At 47.0% G+C, this 17,885-nt stretch overlaps 1 protein-coding gene across 3 annotated transcripts in view; it reads right to left on the reverse strand.

Moving 5' to 3' along the window:
• LOC128698804 (neuronal acetylcholine receptor subunit alpha-5-like) overlaps window positions 1–16,620 on the reverse strand; it is a 169,959-nt gene extending 153,339 nt beyond the window's left edge. For 2 of the 3 annotated variants that reach the window (XM_070097732.1, XM_070097730.1), the window contains exons 1-2: window positions 16,494–16,620; window positions 3,433–3,563 (exon numbers count right to left, since the gene is read on the reverse strand). In XM_070097732.1, the coding sequence (XP_069953833.1) occupies window positions 3,433–3,505 (73 nt within the window). In that variant the 5' untranslated portion in view covers window positions 3,506–3,563; window positions 16,494–16,620. The remainder of the gene's footprint in view (window positions 1–3,432; window positions 3,564–16,493) is intronic. The other variant, XM_070097731.1, reaches the window with a different exon arrangement.
• Window positions 16,621–17,885: the final 1,265 nt, after the last annotated feature.

Genomic DNA, 17,885 nt, shown 5'->3' on the forward strand with positions numbered 1-17,885 from the left:
TAATTTCATAGTCAGGTTTAGCCTTTCTAATCCCCTGTTTTACTTCTCTTTAGCCTTTGATCCTTAAATACTTGTATATTCCTCATTAGTTTCACACTATCTGTGAACAGGGATACCTCTGATTCCATCCCTTCTGTCATGTTATTCACGTATACAAGAAATATCGATCCTGGTACTAATCTTTATAGAACCTCACTCGTCATATGCATAATTACTCATTGTTTCCTTTCTGTTCAGTATTCCTGTTATTCCTGACTGCTCCTCTAGCTCTGTATCAGTCTCTTGTGTGGTACTGTGTCAAAAACCTTACAATCCAGAGATATGTAATATATCCACCTCTCTCTCTCTCTCTCTCTCTCTCTCTCTCTCTCTCTCTCTCTCTCTCTCTCTCTCTCTCTCTCTCTCTCTCTCTCTCTCTCTCTCTCTCTCTCTCTCTCCCCTCTCTCTCTCCTTACTTCTGTTACCCTTTAAAATTCAAGAAAGTTTAAGAGGTGGGATTTACATTTTGTAAAGCCGTGCTAATTGTTGTTTATGAATCCGCTTCTTTCTAGGTGCTCCGCTACTCTTTTGATAATCTTTTCCATAACTTAACTTACTATGCATGCTAGTGACATTGGTCTTTAAATTAACGCTGCCTGTCTGTCCCCCGTTCTTAAATATTGGAACTACATTTTCTATCTTCCATACCTCCGGCAGTTGCCTTGTTTCTATAAACAAGGTGGTTCACACAATACTTCCGTCCTCTCCCAGGACCCACGGAGAGATATTATCCGGTTCCATTGCATATTACGTATCAAGTTTACACATTTGTTTCCTTGTTTCTTTTGTCTTATATTTTGTGTCCAGTACTCACTGGTGACCTCTGGTGGCATACAAAGAGTACGTAACCTTTATTCGGCGCATGTACACACCCTCATTGAAAGGCTATCTCCCCAACCAGCGAACCAGTACTTGGGTCGAACGACGGGGCCCCATCGTTCGATCAGTACTCAGGTTCAGCTAATGAGAAGATGGTTTTGGCAATCGCTGAGGTGTTGTGGGCACCACCGGCCTGTCTGCCCTTGTCAGTTCCATACTAGAGCTGGTTGAGCACGGTTGTCCATTCTGTCTCCAGGCTGTGTCTTGACCTTGCCTAAACCGTGTTGTACACATACATTTTCCAACTGTATATAGTGTACATACTTGTAAATATTCACATTGCTCTTGGTGAAGGAAAATATATTTCAGTCACTCAGCTGTGTTTGGTCTGTTCCTCGCTCCCCTTTACACCCAGGGTAACAGGCCTTATTGCCCCTGGGTTGTAATACCTCTACTTATTTGACTCTTTGGTATCGTCCCTATTTCCTTCGAGAATGCCTCTAAGTTTCTTGCTGAGCTCCTCAAAGACCTCCTGGTTATTCCTTGTGAGCTTTCCTCCTTCCGTCTCCAGCCTGATTACATGGTCCTTACGGTTATCCTCCTTGTGTGGCCTCATAGCTACTATGGGTTATATCTGGCTTTCGATATTATGTAATTCTCAAATCATCGCTGAACCTCTCTTCTTACACAGGAATATTCGTTCCTGGCTTTTATGGTCAGTTCCTTGTTTTCCTGCTTTCTTTGCCTCTTATATTTTTTTCCATGCTCTAGCACATTTTTTTCTTGCCCTTACCTCTACAGCTCTGGATGAACAGTGGGCTTACTCTGTCCATGCCACTACAAGTTTTACTACTGAGTGTGAATGTCTCCTCTGCCTCTAGGCACTTTCCACCTACGTACTTCATCATCTCATTGAATGTCTTCCCTTCCAGCTCCCTTTTCCACTGCATCTCACTGAAGAATTATCTCGTGTATGTGTGTGTACTCACCTATATGTAGTTGCATGGCTCGAGTCTCAGCTCCAGGCCCCGTCACCTCGTCATTGGTTGCTACTAGATTCACTCATGGCTTCGAGAGTCTTATAGTACCTCTTCTTAAACATATATATGATCCTGCCCCTACCACTTCCTTCTCCAGGTCATTTCGCTTCCTGACTACTCTAAGGCTGAAGAAATGCTTCCTAGCATCCCTGTGACCCATCTGTGTTTTCAACTTCCAGTTGTGACCTCTTCCTGTTTCTTGTCTCTCAGTCTGTCCCTGTCCACCCTATCAGTTCCTCTAAGTATTTTGAAGTGTGTGTGTGTGTGTGTGTGTGTGTGTGTGTGTGTGTGTGTGTGTGTGTGTGTGTGTGTGTGTGTGTGTGTGTGTGTGTTGTGTGTGTTGTGTGTGTGTGTGTGTGTGTGTGTGTGTGTGTGTGTGTGTGTGTGCGTGTGTGTGTGTGCACGCGCGTTTTGCTAGTTTCAGACAAAACTAAGGACAGACAGGAATACTGACAGACAGTCAGGAAAGCAGACATAAATGCAGGCAGAAAGTCAAAGAGAAAGGCAGGAAGGAAGGCAGGAAGGCAGACAGTGGTATAAGTTTTTATTGGGTTCATGAAGTTAAACACGTGTGGGTGCTTGGAATGCCCTCTTCTCCACAATGCAAACTAAATAAGCACTTCAACTATGTAAACAAATTTATGTGAAGTGTGTTGTGTAGGAGAGTGAGTGACGTGCAGCTTGTGTTGTGCTCTGTGTGTGCCACCTTAGTTGTGTTTGAAGTTAAACTCTGCTTCTTGGCACCTCATCTTTGAACTTCTCTTATATGATATGGCTACACAATAACACAATGGTTGGGGTACAGTTGGTATATTTTACAGTAACTCGAAAGTTGGGGTACAGTTGGTGTACTTTATTATACAATAACTCAACAGGTATAGTATCGGTGGGGTACTGGTCAGAAAGATGGATGTACCAGTTATTTTTACTATAATTGTTTAATTTGTTCAGTATTCCATAATTTATTGTAATGTTTCTTTATTCTGTATTTTATCTCCGTTTGTTCCCTGATCATCCGTGTTCTCAGTGTAGCGTATCTGCCAGATTACAAGTATTTCTGGCAGATAGCCAGACACCCAGACTACGTTCAAACTAAACGCAAAGTATGTGGTCACCTCTAGTGTTACTTGCTTGAACACTTAGTTCTTGATATTCCACTTATTGAGGAATATAAAAATAGTATAATAACTTTTATGATACGTTAAGGCATATTTTTAATGGAAATAAGATAAAAGACATACTATGCAAATATCCTAAACTTTCTTTCAAGATATGAGACAAATTGCTGATATATAAATCCAGATCTTCAAATATCTGTTAAGTTATACCATGAATTAAGGAAACATCCTGGACGAAAACGAAGCAAATGCGATAGTGATTATGAACAAGGTGGATTTTAGTGGAAAAAATGAGCACATTATTAGAAGACCGGGGAACCAACGTGCACCTTAAACTCAATTAACCAAGTAATCCGTTGGTGCGAGAATGGACCACAAAGCTTGGTTAATACAACAAATCTGTTGGTGTGACTTACCGTTGTTGGTGGCCAGTAAGATGACTCCCACAACGACCATCAACACTCTGGTTGTCCACCCTCCGTAAAGCATCTTGCTATATTTCCTCCACAACTTGTTGAACCAGTTCCTTCCTTCACTCGCGATCTTGCTGTGTCACAGAGACGAGAATGTGTTATGATCTTGTACATAAATGTTTACACTACCAACAACATGAAGAATTAGGCACATGTGCGATGTATGGGTATCTTTATTTGTGAACGTTTCCTCATCCAGTGGCTTCATCAATACAATACAATACAGGGACATAATGTAAACATTATTGAAGATGAGGTAATCAGTCCCTGGAGATGGTGAAGAGCACCGTAGTCTTGAAGACTACGGTGCTCTGATTACCTCATCTTTTGTATATAGTTCTACGGTCTTCACATTAGGTTCATGTACAGTATTCATAACCGAGCCACTGGATGACCAAACGTCTACAAATAAAGATACAACCCACATCATGGGTATGGGGTGACTACCACCCACATCATGGGTATGGGGTGACTACCACCCACATCATGGGTATGGGGTGACTACCACCCACATCATGGGTATGGGGTGACTACCACCCACATCATGGGTATGGGGTGACTACCACCCACATCATGGGTATGGGGTGACTACCACCCACATCATGGGTATGGGGTGACTACCACCCACATCATGGGTATGGGGTGACTACCACCCACATCATGGGTATGGGGTGACTACCACCCACATCATGGGTATGGGGTGACTACCACCCACATCATGGGTATGGGGTGACTACCACCCACATCATGGGTATGGGGTGACTACCACCCACATCATGGGTATGGGGTGACTACCACCCACATCATGGGTATGGGTGACTACCACCCACATCATGACTACCACCCACATCATGGGTATGGGGTGACTACCACCCACATCATGGGTATGGGGTGACTACCACCCACATCATGGGTATGGGGTGACTACCACCCACATCATGGGTATGGGGTGACTACCACCCACATCATGGGTATGGGGTGACTACCACCCACATCATGGGTATGGGGTGACTACCACCCACATCATGGGTATGGGGTGACTACCACCCACATCATGGGTATGGGGTGACTACCACCCACATCATGGGTATGGGGTGACTACCACCCACATCATGGGTATGGGGTGACTACCACCCACATCATGGGTATGGGGTGACTACCACCCACATCATGGGTATGGGGTGACTACCACCCACATCATGGGTATGGGGTGACTACCACCCACATCATGGGTATGGGGTGACTACCACCCACATCATGGGTATGGGGTGACTACCACCCACATCATGGGTATGAGGGTGACATGGGTATGGGGTGACCACCACCCACATCATGGGTATGGGGTGACTACCACCCACATCATGGGTATGGGGTGACAACCACCCACATCATGGGTATGGGGTGACCACCACCCACATGGGGGGGTGACTACCACCCACATCATGGGTATGGGGTGACTACCACCCACATCATGGGTATGGGGACTACCACCCACATCATGGGTATGGGGTGACTACCACCCACATCATGGGTATGGGGTGACCACCACCCACATCATGGGTATGGGGTGACTACCACCCACATCATGGGTATGGGGTGACTACCACCCACATCATGGGTATGGGGTGACTACCACCCACATCATGGGTATGGGGTGACTACCACTCACAGCATGGGTCTGGGGTGACTACCACCCACATCATGGGTATGGGGACTACCACCCACAGCATGGGTATGGGGTGACTACCACCCACATCATGGGTATGGGGTGACTACCACCCACACATGGGTATGGGGTGACTACCACCCACAGCATGGGTGTGTGGTGACATGGGTATGGGGTGACTACCACCCACAGCATGAGTATGGGGTGACTACCACTCACAGCATGGGTATGGGGTGACTACCACCCACATCATGGGTATGGGGTGACTACCACCCACAGCATGAGTATGGGATGATTACCACTCACAGCATGGGTATGGGGTGACTACCACCCACAGCATGAGTATGGGGTGACTACCACTCACAGCATGGGTATGGGGTGACTACCACCCACAGTATGGGTATGGGGTGACTACCACCCACATCATGGGTATGGGGTGACTACCACCCACATCATGGGTATGGGGTGACTACCACCCACATCATGGGTATGGGGTGACTACCACCCACATCATGGGTATGGGGTGACTACCACCCACATCATGGGTATGGGGTGACTACCACCCACATCATGGGTATGGGGTGACTACCACCCACATCATGGGTATGGGGTGACTACCACCCACATCATGGGTATGGGGTGACTACCACCCACATCATGGGTATGGGGTGACTACCACCCACATCATGGGTATGGGGTGACTACCACCCACATCATGGGTATGGGGTGACTACCACCCACATCATGGGTATGGGGTGACTACCACCCACATCATGGGTATGGGGTGACTACCACCCACATCATGGGTATGGGGTGACTACCACCCACATCATGGGTATGGGGTGACTACCACCCACATCATGGGTATGGGGTGACTACCACCCACATCATGGGTATGGGGTGACTACCACCCACATCATGGGTATGGGGTGACTACCACCCACATCATGGGTATGGGGTGACTACCACCCACATCATGGGTATGGGGTGACTACCACCCACATCATGGGTATGGGGTGACTACCACCCACATCATGGGTATGGGGTGACTACCACCCACATCATGGGTATGGTGTGAATACCACCCACATCATGGGTATGGTGTAACTACCACCCACATCATGGGTATGGGGTGACTACCACCCACATCATGGGTATGGGGTGACTACCACCCACATCATGGGTATGGTGTGACTACCACCCACATCATGGGTATGGGGTGACTACCACCCACATCATGGGTATGGGGTGACTACCACCCACATCATGGGTATGGGGTGACTACCACCCACATCATGGGAATCGGGTGACTACCACCCACATAATGGGTATGGAGTGACTACCACCCACATAATGAGTATGGGGTGACTACCACCCACAGCATGGTATGGGGTGACTACCACCCACATCATGGGTATGGGGTGACTACCACCCACATAATGGGTATGGAGTGACTACCACCCACATAATGGGTATGGGGTGACTACCACCCACATCATGGGTATGGGGTGACTACCACCCACATAATGGGTATGGAGTGACTACCACCCACATAATGGGTATGGAGTGACTACCACCCACATAATGTGTATGGGGTGACTACCACCCACATCATGGGTATGGGGTGACTACCACCCACATCATGGGTATGGGGTGACTACCACCCACATCATGGGTATGGGGTGACTACCACCCACATCATGGGTATGGGGTGACTACCACCCACATCATGGGTATGGAGTGACTACCACCCACATAATGTGTATGGGGTGACTACCACCCACATCATGGGTATGGGGTGACTACCACCCACATAATGGGTATGGGGTGACTACCACCCACATCATGGGTATGGGGTGACTACCACCCACATAATGGGTATGGGGTGACTACCACCCACATCATGGGTATGGGGTGACTACCACCCACATCATGGGTATGGGGTGACTACCACCCACATAATAGGTATGGGGTGACTACCACCCACATAATGGGTATGGGGTGACTACCACCCACATAATGGGTATGGGGTGACTACCACCCACATAATGGGTATGGGGTGACTACCACCCACATAATGGGTATGGGGTGACTATCACCCACATCATGGGTATGGAGTGACTACCACCCACGTAATGGGTATGGAGTGACTACCACCCACATAATGGGTATGAGGTGACTACCACCCACATAATGGGTATGGAGTGACTACCACCCACATAATGGGTATGAGGTGACTGCCACCCACATAATGGGTATGGAGTGACTACCACCCACATAATGGGGATGTGGTGACTACCACCCACATAATGGGTATGGGGTGACTACCACCCACATAATAGGTATGGGGTGACTACCACCCACATAATGGGTATGGAGTGACTACCACCCACATAATGGGTATGAGGTGACTACCACCCACATAATGGGTATGGAGTGACTACCACCCACATAATGGGTATGAGGTGACTACCACCCACATAATGGGTATGGGGTAACTACCACCCACATAATGGGTATGGGGTGACTACCACCCACATCATGGGTATGGGGTGACTACCACCCACATCATGGGTATGAGGTGACTACCACCCACATCATGGGTATGGGGTGACTACCACCCACATAATGGGTATGGGGGTGACTACCACCCACATCATGGGTATGGGGTGACTACCACCCACATAATGGGTATGGGGGTGACTACCACCCACATCATGGTATGGGGGTGACTACCACCCACATAATGGGTATAGAGGTGACTACCACCCACATCATGGGTATGGGGGTGACCACCACCCACATCATGGGTATGGGGTGACTACCACCCACATAATGGGTATGGGGGTGACTACCACCCACATAATGGGTATGGGGTGACTACCACCTACATCATGGGTATGGGGTGACTACCACCCACATAATGGGTATGGGGGTGACTACCACCCACATAATGGGTATGGGGTGACTACCACCCACATCATGGGTATGGGGGTGACCACCACCCACATAATGTGTATGGGGTGACTACCACCCACATCATAGGTATGGGGGTGACCACCACCCACATCATGGGTATGGGGTGACTACCACCCACATAATGGGTATGGGGTGACTACCACCCACATAATGGGTATGGGGGTGACTACCACCCACATCATGGGTATGGGGTGACTACCACCCACATAATGGGTATGAAGGTGACTACCACCCACATCATGGGTATGGGGTGACCACCACCCACATCATGGGTATGGGGTGACTACCATCCACATAATGGGTATGGGGATGACTACCACCCACATCATGGGTATGGGGGTGACCACCACCCACATCATGGGTATGGGGTGACTTCCACCCACATAATGGGTATGGGGTGACTACCACCCACATAATGGGTATGGGGGTGACTACCACCCACATCATGGGTATGGGGTGACTACCACCCACATAATGGGTATGGGGGTGACTACCACCCACATCATGGGCATGGGGGTGACTACCACCCACATCATGGGTATGGGGGTGACCACCACCCACATCATGGGTATGGGGTGACTACCACCCACATAATGGGTATGGGGGTGACTATCACCCACATCGTGGGTATGGGGGTGACTACCACCCACATCATGGGTATGGGGGTGACCACCCACATCATAGGTATGGGGTGACTACCACCCACATAATGGATATGGGGGTGACTACCACCCACATAATGGGTATGGGGGTGACTACCACCCACATAATGGGTATGGGGTGACTACCACCCACATAATGGGTATGAGGGTGACTACCACCCACATCATGGGTATGGTGTGACTACCACCCACATCATGGGTATGGGGTGACTACCACCCACATCATGGGTATGGGGTGACTACCACCCACATCATGGGTATGGGGTGACTACCACCCACATCATGGGTATGGGGTGACTACCACCCACATCATGGGTATGGAGTGACTAACACCCACATCATGGGTATGGAGTGACTAACACCCACATCATGGGTATGGAGTGACTAACACCCACATCATGGGTATGGAGTGACTAACACCCACATCATGGGTATGGAGTGACTAACACCCACATCATGGGTATGGGTTGACTACCACCCACATAATGGGTATGGGGGTGACTACCACCCACATAATGGGTATGGGGGTGACTACCACCCACATAATGGGTATGGGGGTGACTACCACCCACATCATGGGTATGGGGGTGACCACCACCCACATCATGGGTATGGGGTGACTACCACCCACATAATGGGTATGGGGGTGACTACCACCCACATCATGGGTATGGGGTGACTACCACCCACATCATGGGTATGGGGTGACTACCACCCACATCATGGGTATGGGGTGACTATCACCCACATCATGGGTATGGGGTGACTACCACCCACATCATGGGTATGGGGTGACTACCACCCACATCATGGGTATGGGGTGACTACCACCCACATCATGGGTATGGGGTGACTACCACCCACATCATGGGTATGGGTGACTACCACCCACATCATGGGTATGGGGTGACTACCACCCACATCATGGGTATGGGGTGACTACCACCCACATCATGGGTATGGGGTGACTACCACCCACATCATGGGTATGGGGTGACTACCACCCACATCATGGGTATGGGGTGACTACCACCCACATCATGGGTATGGGGTGACTACCACCCACATAATGGGTATGGGGGTGACTACCACCCACATAATGGGTATGGGGGTGACTACCACCCACATAATGGGTATGGGGGTGACTACCACCCACATAATGGGTATGGGGGTGACCACCACCCACATCATGGGTATGGTGTGACTACCACCCACATAATGGGTATGGGGGTGACTACCACCCACATCATGGGTATGGGGGTAACTACCACCCACATCATGGGTATGGGGTGACTACCACCCACATAATGGGTATGGGGGTGACTACCACCCACATCATGGGTATGGAGGTAACTACCACCCACATCATGGGTATGGGGTGACTTCCACCCACATAATGGGTATGGGGTGACTACCACCCACATAATGGGTATGGGGGTGACTACCACCCACTTCATGGGTATGGGGTGACTACCACCCACATCATGGGTATGGGGTGACTACCACCCACATCATGGGTATGGGGTGACTACCACCCACATCATGGGTATGGGGTGACTACCACCCACATCATGGGTATGGGGTGACTACCACCCACATCATGGGTATGGGGTGACTACCACCCACGTCATGGGTATGGGGTGACTACCACCCACATCATGGGTATGGGGTGACTACCACCCACATCATGGGTATGGGGTGACTACCACCCACATCATGGGTATGGGGTGACTACCACCCACATCATGGGTATGGGGTGACTACCACCCACATCATGGGTATGGGTGACTACCACCCACATCATGGGTATGGGGTGACTACCACCCACATCATGGGTATGGGGTGACTACCACCCACACCATGGGTATGGGGTGACTACCACCCACATCATGGGTATGGGGTGACTACCACCCACATCATGGGTATGGGGTGACTACCACCCACATCATGGGTATGGGGTGACTACCACCCACATCATGGGTATGGGGTGACTACCACCCACATCATGGGTATGGGGTGACTACCACCCACATCATGGGTATGGGGTGACTACCACCCACATCATGGGTATGGGGTGACTACCACCCACATCATGGGTATGGGGTGACTACCACCCACATCATGGGTATGGGGTGACTACCACCCACATCATGGGTATGGGGTGACTACCACCCACATCATGGGTATGGGGTGACTACCACCCACATCATGGGTATGGGGTGACTACCACCCACATCATGGGTATGGGGTGACTACCACCCACATCATGGGTATGAGGGTGACTACCACCCACATCATGGGTATGGTGTGACTACCACCCACATCATGGGTATGGGGTGACTACCACCCACATCATGGGTATGGGGTGACTACCACCCACATCATGGGTATGGGGTGACTACCACCCACATCATGGTATGGGGTGACTACCACCCACATCATGGGTATGGGGTGACTACCACCCACATCATGGGTATGGGGTGCATAATAAAGATGTTATAACTTGAGGTGTTTAACAATTAGTTGGACTTATAAAAATATCGATTATATAGTTTGTGAATGAGAAAGACTTAGATAAGTGAGTAAACAAGGTGACTCAGAGTGACACTAGTGAGTAAACAAGGTGACTCAGAGTGACACTAGTGAGTAAACAAGGTGACTCAGAGTGACACTAGTGAGTAAACAAGGTGACTCAGAGTGACACTAGTGAGTAAACAAGGTGACTCAGAGTGACACTAGTGAGTAAACAAGGTGACTCAGAGTGACACTAGTGAGTAAACAAGGTGACTCAGAGTGACACTAGTGAGTAAACAAGGTGACTCAGAGTGACACTAGTGAGTAAACAAGGTGACTCAGAGTGACACTAGTGAGTAAACAAGGTGACTCAGAGTGACACTAGTGAGTAAACAAGGTGACTCAGAGTGACACTAGTGAGTAAACAAGGTGACTCAGAGTGACACTAGTGAGTAAACAAGGTGACTCAGAGTGACACTAGTGAGTAAACAAGGTGACTCAGAGTGACACTAGTGAGTAAACAAGGTGACTCAGAGTGACACTGGTGAGTAAACAAGGTGACTCAGAGTGACACTAGTGAGTAAACAAAGTCACTCAACACAAATAATAAACACATCTTGGCAACACATGGAAAGTAAACACACTAACACAAACATATGTGTTTGAGTTTTATATTTCTCGCTTTATTGAGCTGAGGTCGCACCCACAGTAACCTAGGATCAAGGACACCCACAGTAAACCAAGATCAAGAACACCCACAGTAAACCAAGATCAAGGACACTCACATTAACAAAATCAAGGACACCCCCCGCAGTAATGCAAGATCAAGGGCAACACCAACAGTAACATAAGATCAAGGATACACACAGTAACACAAGATAAAAGACACCCACAGCAACCCAAGATCAATGACACCCACAGCAACTCAAGATCAAGGACATCCATAATAATCCAATATCAAAGACATCCACATCATCCCATGATCAAGAACACGCACAGTAACCCAAGATCAAGGACACCCACACTAACCCAATATCAAGGACATCCACACTAACCCAAGATCAAGGACCATCAATTAGCACAAGATTAAGGACACCCACAGTAATCCAAAATCAAGGACACACAGTGACCCAAGATCAAAACACGTACAGTAACAAGATCAAGGACACTCACACAATAAAAAATCAAGGACAATCTCATAGTAACCCAAAATCTTTTACAATCACACAGTAACACAAAATCAAGTACAATCACGCAGTAACGGAGTGTCAGTGATACACACACACACACACACACACACACACACACACACACACACACACACACACACACACACACACACACACACACACACACACTCCCTATGACTCAGACGAGTCAGAGGGATGTTAAGAAGTATTTCTTCAGTCATAGAGTCGTCAGGAAGTGGAATAGCCTAACAAGTGATGTAGTGGAGGCAGGAACCATACATAGCTTTAAGATGAGGTATGACAAAGCTCTGGAAGCAGAGAGAGAGAGAGGACCTAGTAGCAATCAGTGAAGAGGCGGGGCCAGGAGCTGCATATCGACCCCTGCAACCACAATTAGGTGAGTACATTTAGGTGAGTACACACGCGCTCACGCATATACAACAGGCCTAGTGTCTAGTCGACATGTGCCAAGGCCAAAATGGTAACTAACACACACACACACACACACAGAGCAACTCATGATCAAGGACACCCACAGTAACCCAAAACCCAGTATAAACAACCCTTGTTACCCTGGGACTCATACATTAAGCACACGACCTAGCAAAACACCCAGGGTGGTATACTTCCACGTGTACCACAAAACTAACATCAACGTTACTTGCAGTATTTTATATACAAAGTTGGATAAATATACCCAGGTGTCATGAGAAAATCCAAACTTTTATATTAAGTATTCATATTATAAATATACTGTGTAAGTGAACCTAGCATGGGAGAGACGGAATATCATTGATATTGTGTAAGTGAACCTAGCATGGGAGAGATGGAAGATCATTGATATTGTGTAAGTAAACCTAGCATGGGAGAGACGGAAGATCATTGATACTGTGTAAGTGAACCTAGCATGGGAGAGACGGAAGATCATTGATATTGTGTAAGTAAACCTAGCATGGGAGAGACGGAAGATCATTGATATTGTGTAAGTGAACCTAGCATGGGAGAGACGGAATATCATTGATATTGTGTAAGTGAACCTAGCATGGGAGAGACGGAATGTCATTGATATTGTGTAAGTGAACCTAGCATGGGAGAGATGGAAGATCATTGATATTGTGTAAGTGAACCTAGCATGGGAGAGACGGAATATCATTAATATTGTGTAAGTGAACCTAGCATGGGAGAGATGGAAGATCATTGATATTGTGTAAGTAAACCTAGCATGGGAGAGACGGAAGATCATTGATACTGTGTAAGTGAACCTAGCATGGGAGAGACGGAAGATCATTGATATTGTGTAAGTGAACCTAGCATGGGAGAGACGGAATATCATTGATATTGTGTAAGTGAACCTAGCATGGGAGAGATGGAAGATCATTGATATTGTGTAAGTGAACCTAGCATGGGAGAGACGGAATATCATTGATATTGTGTAAGTGAACCTAGCATGGGAGAGACGGAAGATCATTGATATTGTGTACGTGAACCTAGCATGGGAGAGATGGAAGATCATTGATATTGTGTAAGTGAACCTAGCATGGGAGAGACGGAATATCATTGATATTGTGTAAGTGAACCTAGCATGGGAGAGATGGAAGATCATTGATATTGTGTAAGTGAACCTAGCATGGGAGAGACGGAATATCATTGATATTGTGTAAGTGAACCTAGCATGGGAGAGACGGAAGATCATTGATATTGTGTAAGTGAACCTAGCATGGGAGAGATGGAAGATCATTGATATTGTGTAAGTGAACCTAGCATGGGAGAGATGGAAGATCATTGATATTGTGTAAGTGAACCTAGCATGGGAGAGATGGAAGATCATTGATACTGTGTAAGTGAACCTAGCATGGGAGAGACGGAATATCATTGATATTGTGTAAGTGAACCTAGCATGGGAGAGACGGAAGATCATTGATATTGTGTAAGTGAACCTAGCATGGGAGAGATGGAAGATCATTGATATTGTGTAAGTGAACCTAGCATCGGAGAGATGGAAGATCATTGATACTGTGTAAGTGAACCTAGCATGGGAGAGACGGAAGATCATTGATATTTGTGTAAGTGAACCTAGCATGGGAGAGACGGAAGATCATTGATATTGTGTAAGTGAACCTAGCATGGGAGAGATGGAAGATCATTGATATTGTGTAAGTGAACCTAGCATGGGAGAGATGGAAGATCATTGATATTGTGTAAGTGAACCTAGCATGGGAGAGATGGAAGATCATTGATATTGTGTAAGTGAACCTAGCATGGGAGAGACGGAAGATCATTGATATTGTGTAAGTGAACCTAGCATGGGAGAGACGGAAGATCATTGATATTGTGTAAGTGAAAATAGCATGGGAGAGACGGAAGATCATTGATATTGTGTAAGTGAAAATAGCATGGGAGAGACGGAATATCATTGATATTGTGTAAGTGAACCTAGCATGGGAGAGACGGAAGATCATTGATATTGTGTAAGTGAACCTAGCATGGGAGAGATGGAAGATCATTGATATTGTGTAAGTGAACCTAGCATGGGAGAGACGGAAGATCATTTGTGATGACTTTTTTAGTGACAACAGAAGCAGAGCCAAGAGCTGAACCTTGCTTCTGTAGTCATAACAGGTCATCACAAATACCCAGTCATTGGTTAGGTTACTAAGTGTCCTCTCAAAACACTGTTCTTGGAAACCTCCTTTGCACGAGTCTTTCCTGAGGACCTAGTGACACTTAGTGACACCTAGCGACACCTAGCGACACCTAGTGACACCTAGTGACTTCCTTGTGCTTAACAATACTTTATGTAAACCACAGTTTATATACTACATGAAGAAATAAAATTTTTATTTGATTACTCTCACTTCTACCACCTCGAGTGTGTGGAGAGTCTCTATAAGATTCTGTTTAAATCCTCGAAACACAGTAATCGTCTGTGTTGGCTGGAATATTGCTGTATATAAACGGCGCCCTTCAAGGCACTGGAATATGTAGAAGTGGAGAATGTGTAGAGAACCTTCACAGCTGGTACAGTCTCTGTCAGGCAGCTGTGTTGCTGCAAGTACTGCACGTCCCTCCAGCTGTACTCCTTACAACACTGGTGACTACACTGTACAACAATACACTGTACAACAATACACTGTACAACAATGCACTGTACAGTATCACACTGCACAGCACTACACTGTACAGTGCACTGTACAACAGCACAATATACAGCATTACACTGTACAACAGTACAACACTACACTGTAAAACAGTACAACACTACACTGTACAACAGTACAAAGTACAACACTACATTGAAGATTGAGACACTTATGCAGCATATGGGAATCTTTATTCAGGAAACGTTTCGCCACTGATGAAGCCACTGTGTGGCGAAACGTTTCCTGAATAAAGATTCCCATATGCTGCATAAGTGTCTCAATCTTCAACTTGTCGGTTTTTCAAACCATTCATCACAACTGTCAGACACTGTAGCATCATGGGATCTTGTTACAAAGAATTCTTCAACACTTGTTCAACCTTTGGACGAAGATCTACTTCGACTAGTGGATGGTACCACTATGACCCCGCCTCCGCCTGCTTCACCTCACCTCACTACAGTATATAAGCCACGTCTACGGCCCTATGCTGTACATTCTACAAGATTGATGGACTGAACACATCGACTCCAGGCTGAGGGACTGATTACCTCAATCTCCTCCTCTCCTTACACCTTCTGCTTTGTATTGGACTGATGAAGCCACTGTGTGCGAAACGTTTCCTGAATAAAGATTCCCATATGCTGTATAAGTGTCTCAATCTTCAACTTGTCGGTTTTTCAAACCATTCATCACAACACTACATTGTACAACAGTACACTGCACAGCACTACACTGTACAGCATTACATTGTGCAGCACTACACTACTTAGCTTTACCCAACACAATGCATGGTACAGGAACACACAGCACAATACAGTAAGACACAACAACATACAACATAACAGATAATTACAGCAGTCAGCAGGTGAGAGAGAAAAAGAGCGCACCAACACGTGTTGATCCTCAGATGACCATCACGCTACTGGCCCCGCCTGCTGTGCCCCGCCTGCTGTGCCCCTCCTGCTGTGCCCCGCCCCTACCCACGCTTCCTACAACTCACACCCTCTCCTATTTATACCCAGGCTGTGCGCCTTAATGCAGCTGAAGCGTGTGTGAGTGTTGGGTACTGCTGCAGTAACCGCTGCTGGTAGTGGTTATTGTAGGTAGTGTGTACTTGCCTGGGTTTGTCTCTGATGGTTGAGATCTAGTTTTCGGGTCCCGCTGTTGACTTATTATTTCTGCTTTTCACTCTTTCCGTGTCCCAAAATAGTCTGTCCATATCACCGTTTTAATTATTTTATTTACAGAGTTTGAATTTGCAGGATAAGATATGTTATCCTGCCTCAGCTCGTTTCGAAGCCCAGCGACCCACGACAGTCGACTAACACCCAGTACCTACTTAATGCTAGGTGAACAGTGGCAGCAGGTGTAAGGTCACTAACACCCAGGTACCTACTTACTGCTAGGTGAACAGTGACAGCAGGTATAGAAAGATACAAATACGGTATAGTGTGATCCTTTATTGACAACTTAAACGTTGTAAATAAAGATTCACATTATATGGCCTCTGTGTGTGTCCATTGTGTCATGTGTAATGTCTCTGCTGGAGCGATACTTGTAACAGAATACATGTATCCTTAATGTGTTAATATATATAAAAAAAGGCACAATACCGTGACTGGAACGATACACAAATAACCCGCACATAAAAGAGAGAAGCTTACGACGACGTTTCGGTCCGACTTGGATCATTTACAAAGTCACACTAACCAGAAGTGGAGCAGGACGGCTATATATAGGCAGGAAGAGGTGGTGGTGGAAGTAGTAGTAGTAGTAGTAGTAGTAGTAGTAGTAGTAGTAGTAGTAGTAGTAGTAGTAGTAGTAGAGGTAGTGGTAGTGGTAGTAGTGGGAAATAAGGAGGACGAGCCAGTCAAATACAAAGAAAGGGGAGCACTGCAAGGGAGCTAGGTGCCCACAGAGGGAGAGCAAGTGCACAGAGGTGGGTGAAAGGGGAAGTGGTGAAATAAATAAAGAAGGAACAGAAACACGAGACAGAAGAAAGACAACCCAGAGGAGAAAAAGGAAAGAGGAAAGGGGAAGAGGGAGAAGAAGAAAAAAAAAAGAAAATGAAAATGAGGAGTCAGGTTAAGTCACGGGTGTTCTGAAGTTTGGAGCATTTTACAATGTAGTGGGAGAGGAAAGCATCTACTGAGACGAAGCCAGGACTAAGATTCATAGAAGGAAAGTTGTGTATTAGGGAGGATTCAACTAGACGGCGACTGTTCTAGTTGAATCCTCTCTAATA

This window comes from Cherax quadricarinatus, chromosome 59 (assembly GCF_038502225.1).
Source record: "Cherax quadricarinatus isolate ZL_2023a chromosome 59, ASM3850222v1, whole genome shotgun sequence".
Lineage (NCBI taxonomy): Eukaryota > Metazoa > Arthropoda > Malacostraca > Decapoda > Parastacidae > Cherax > Cherax quadricarinatus.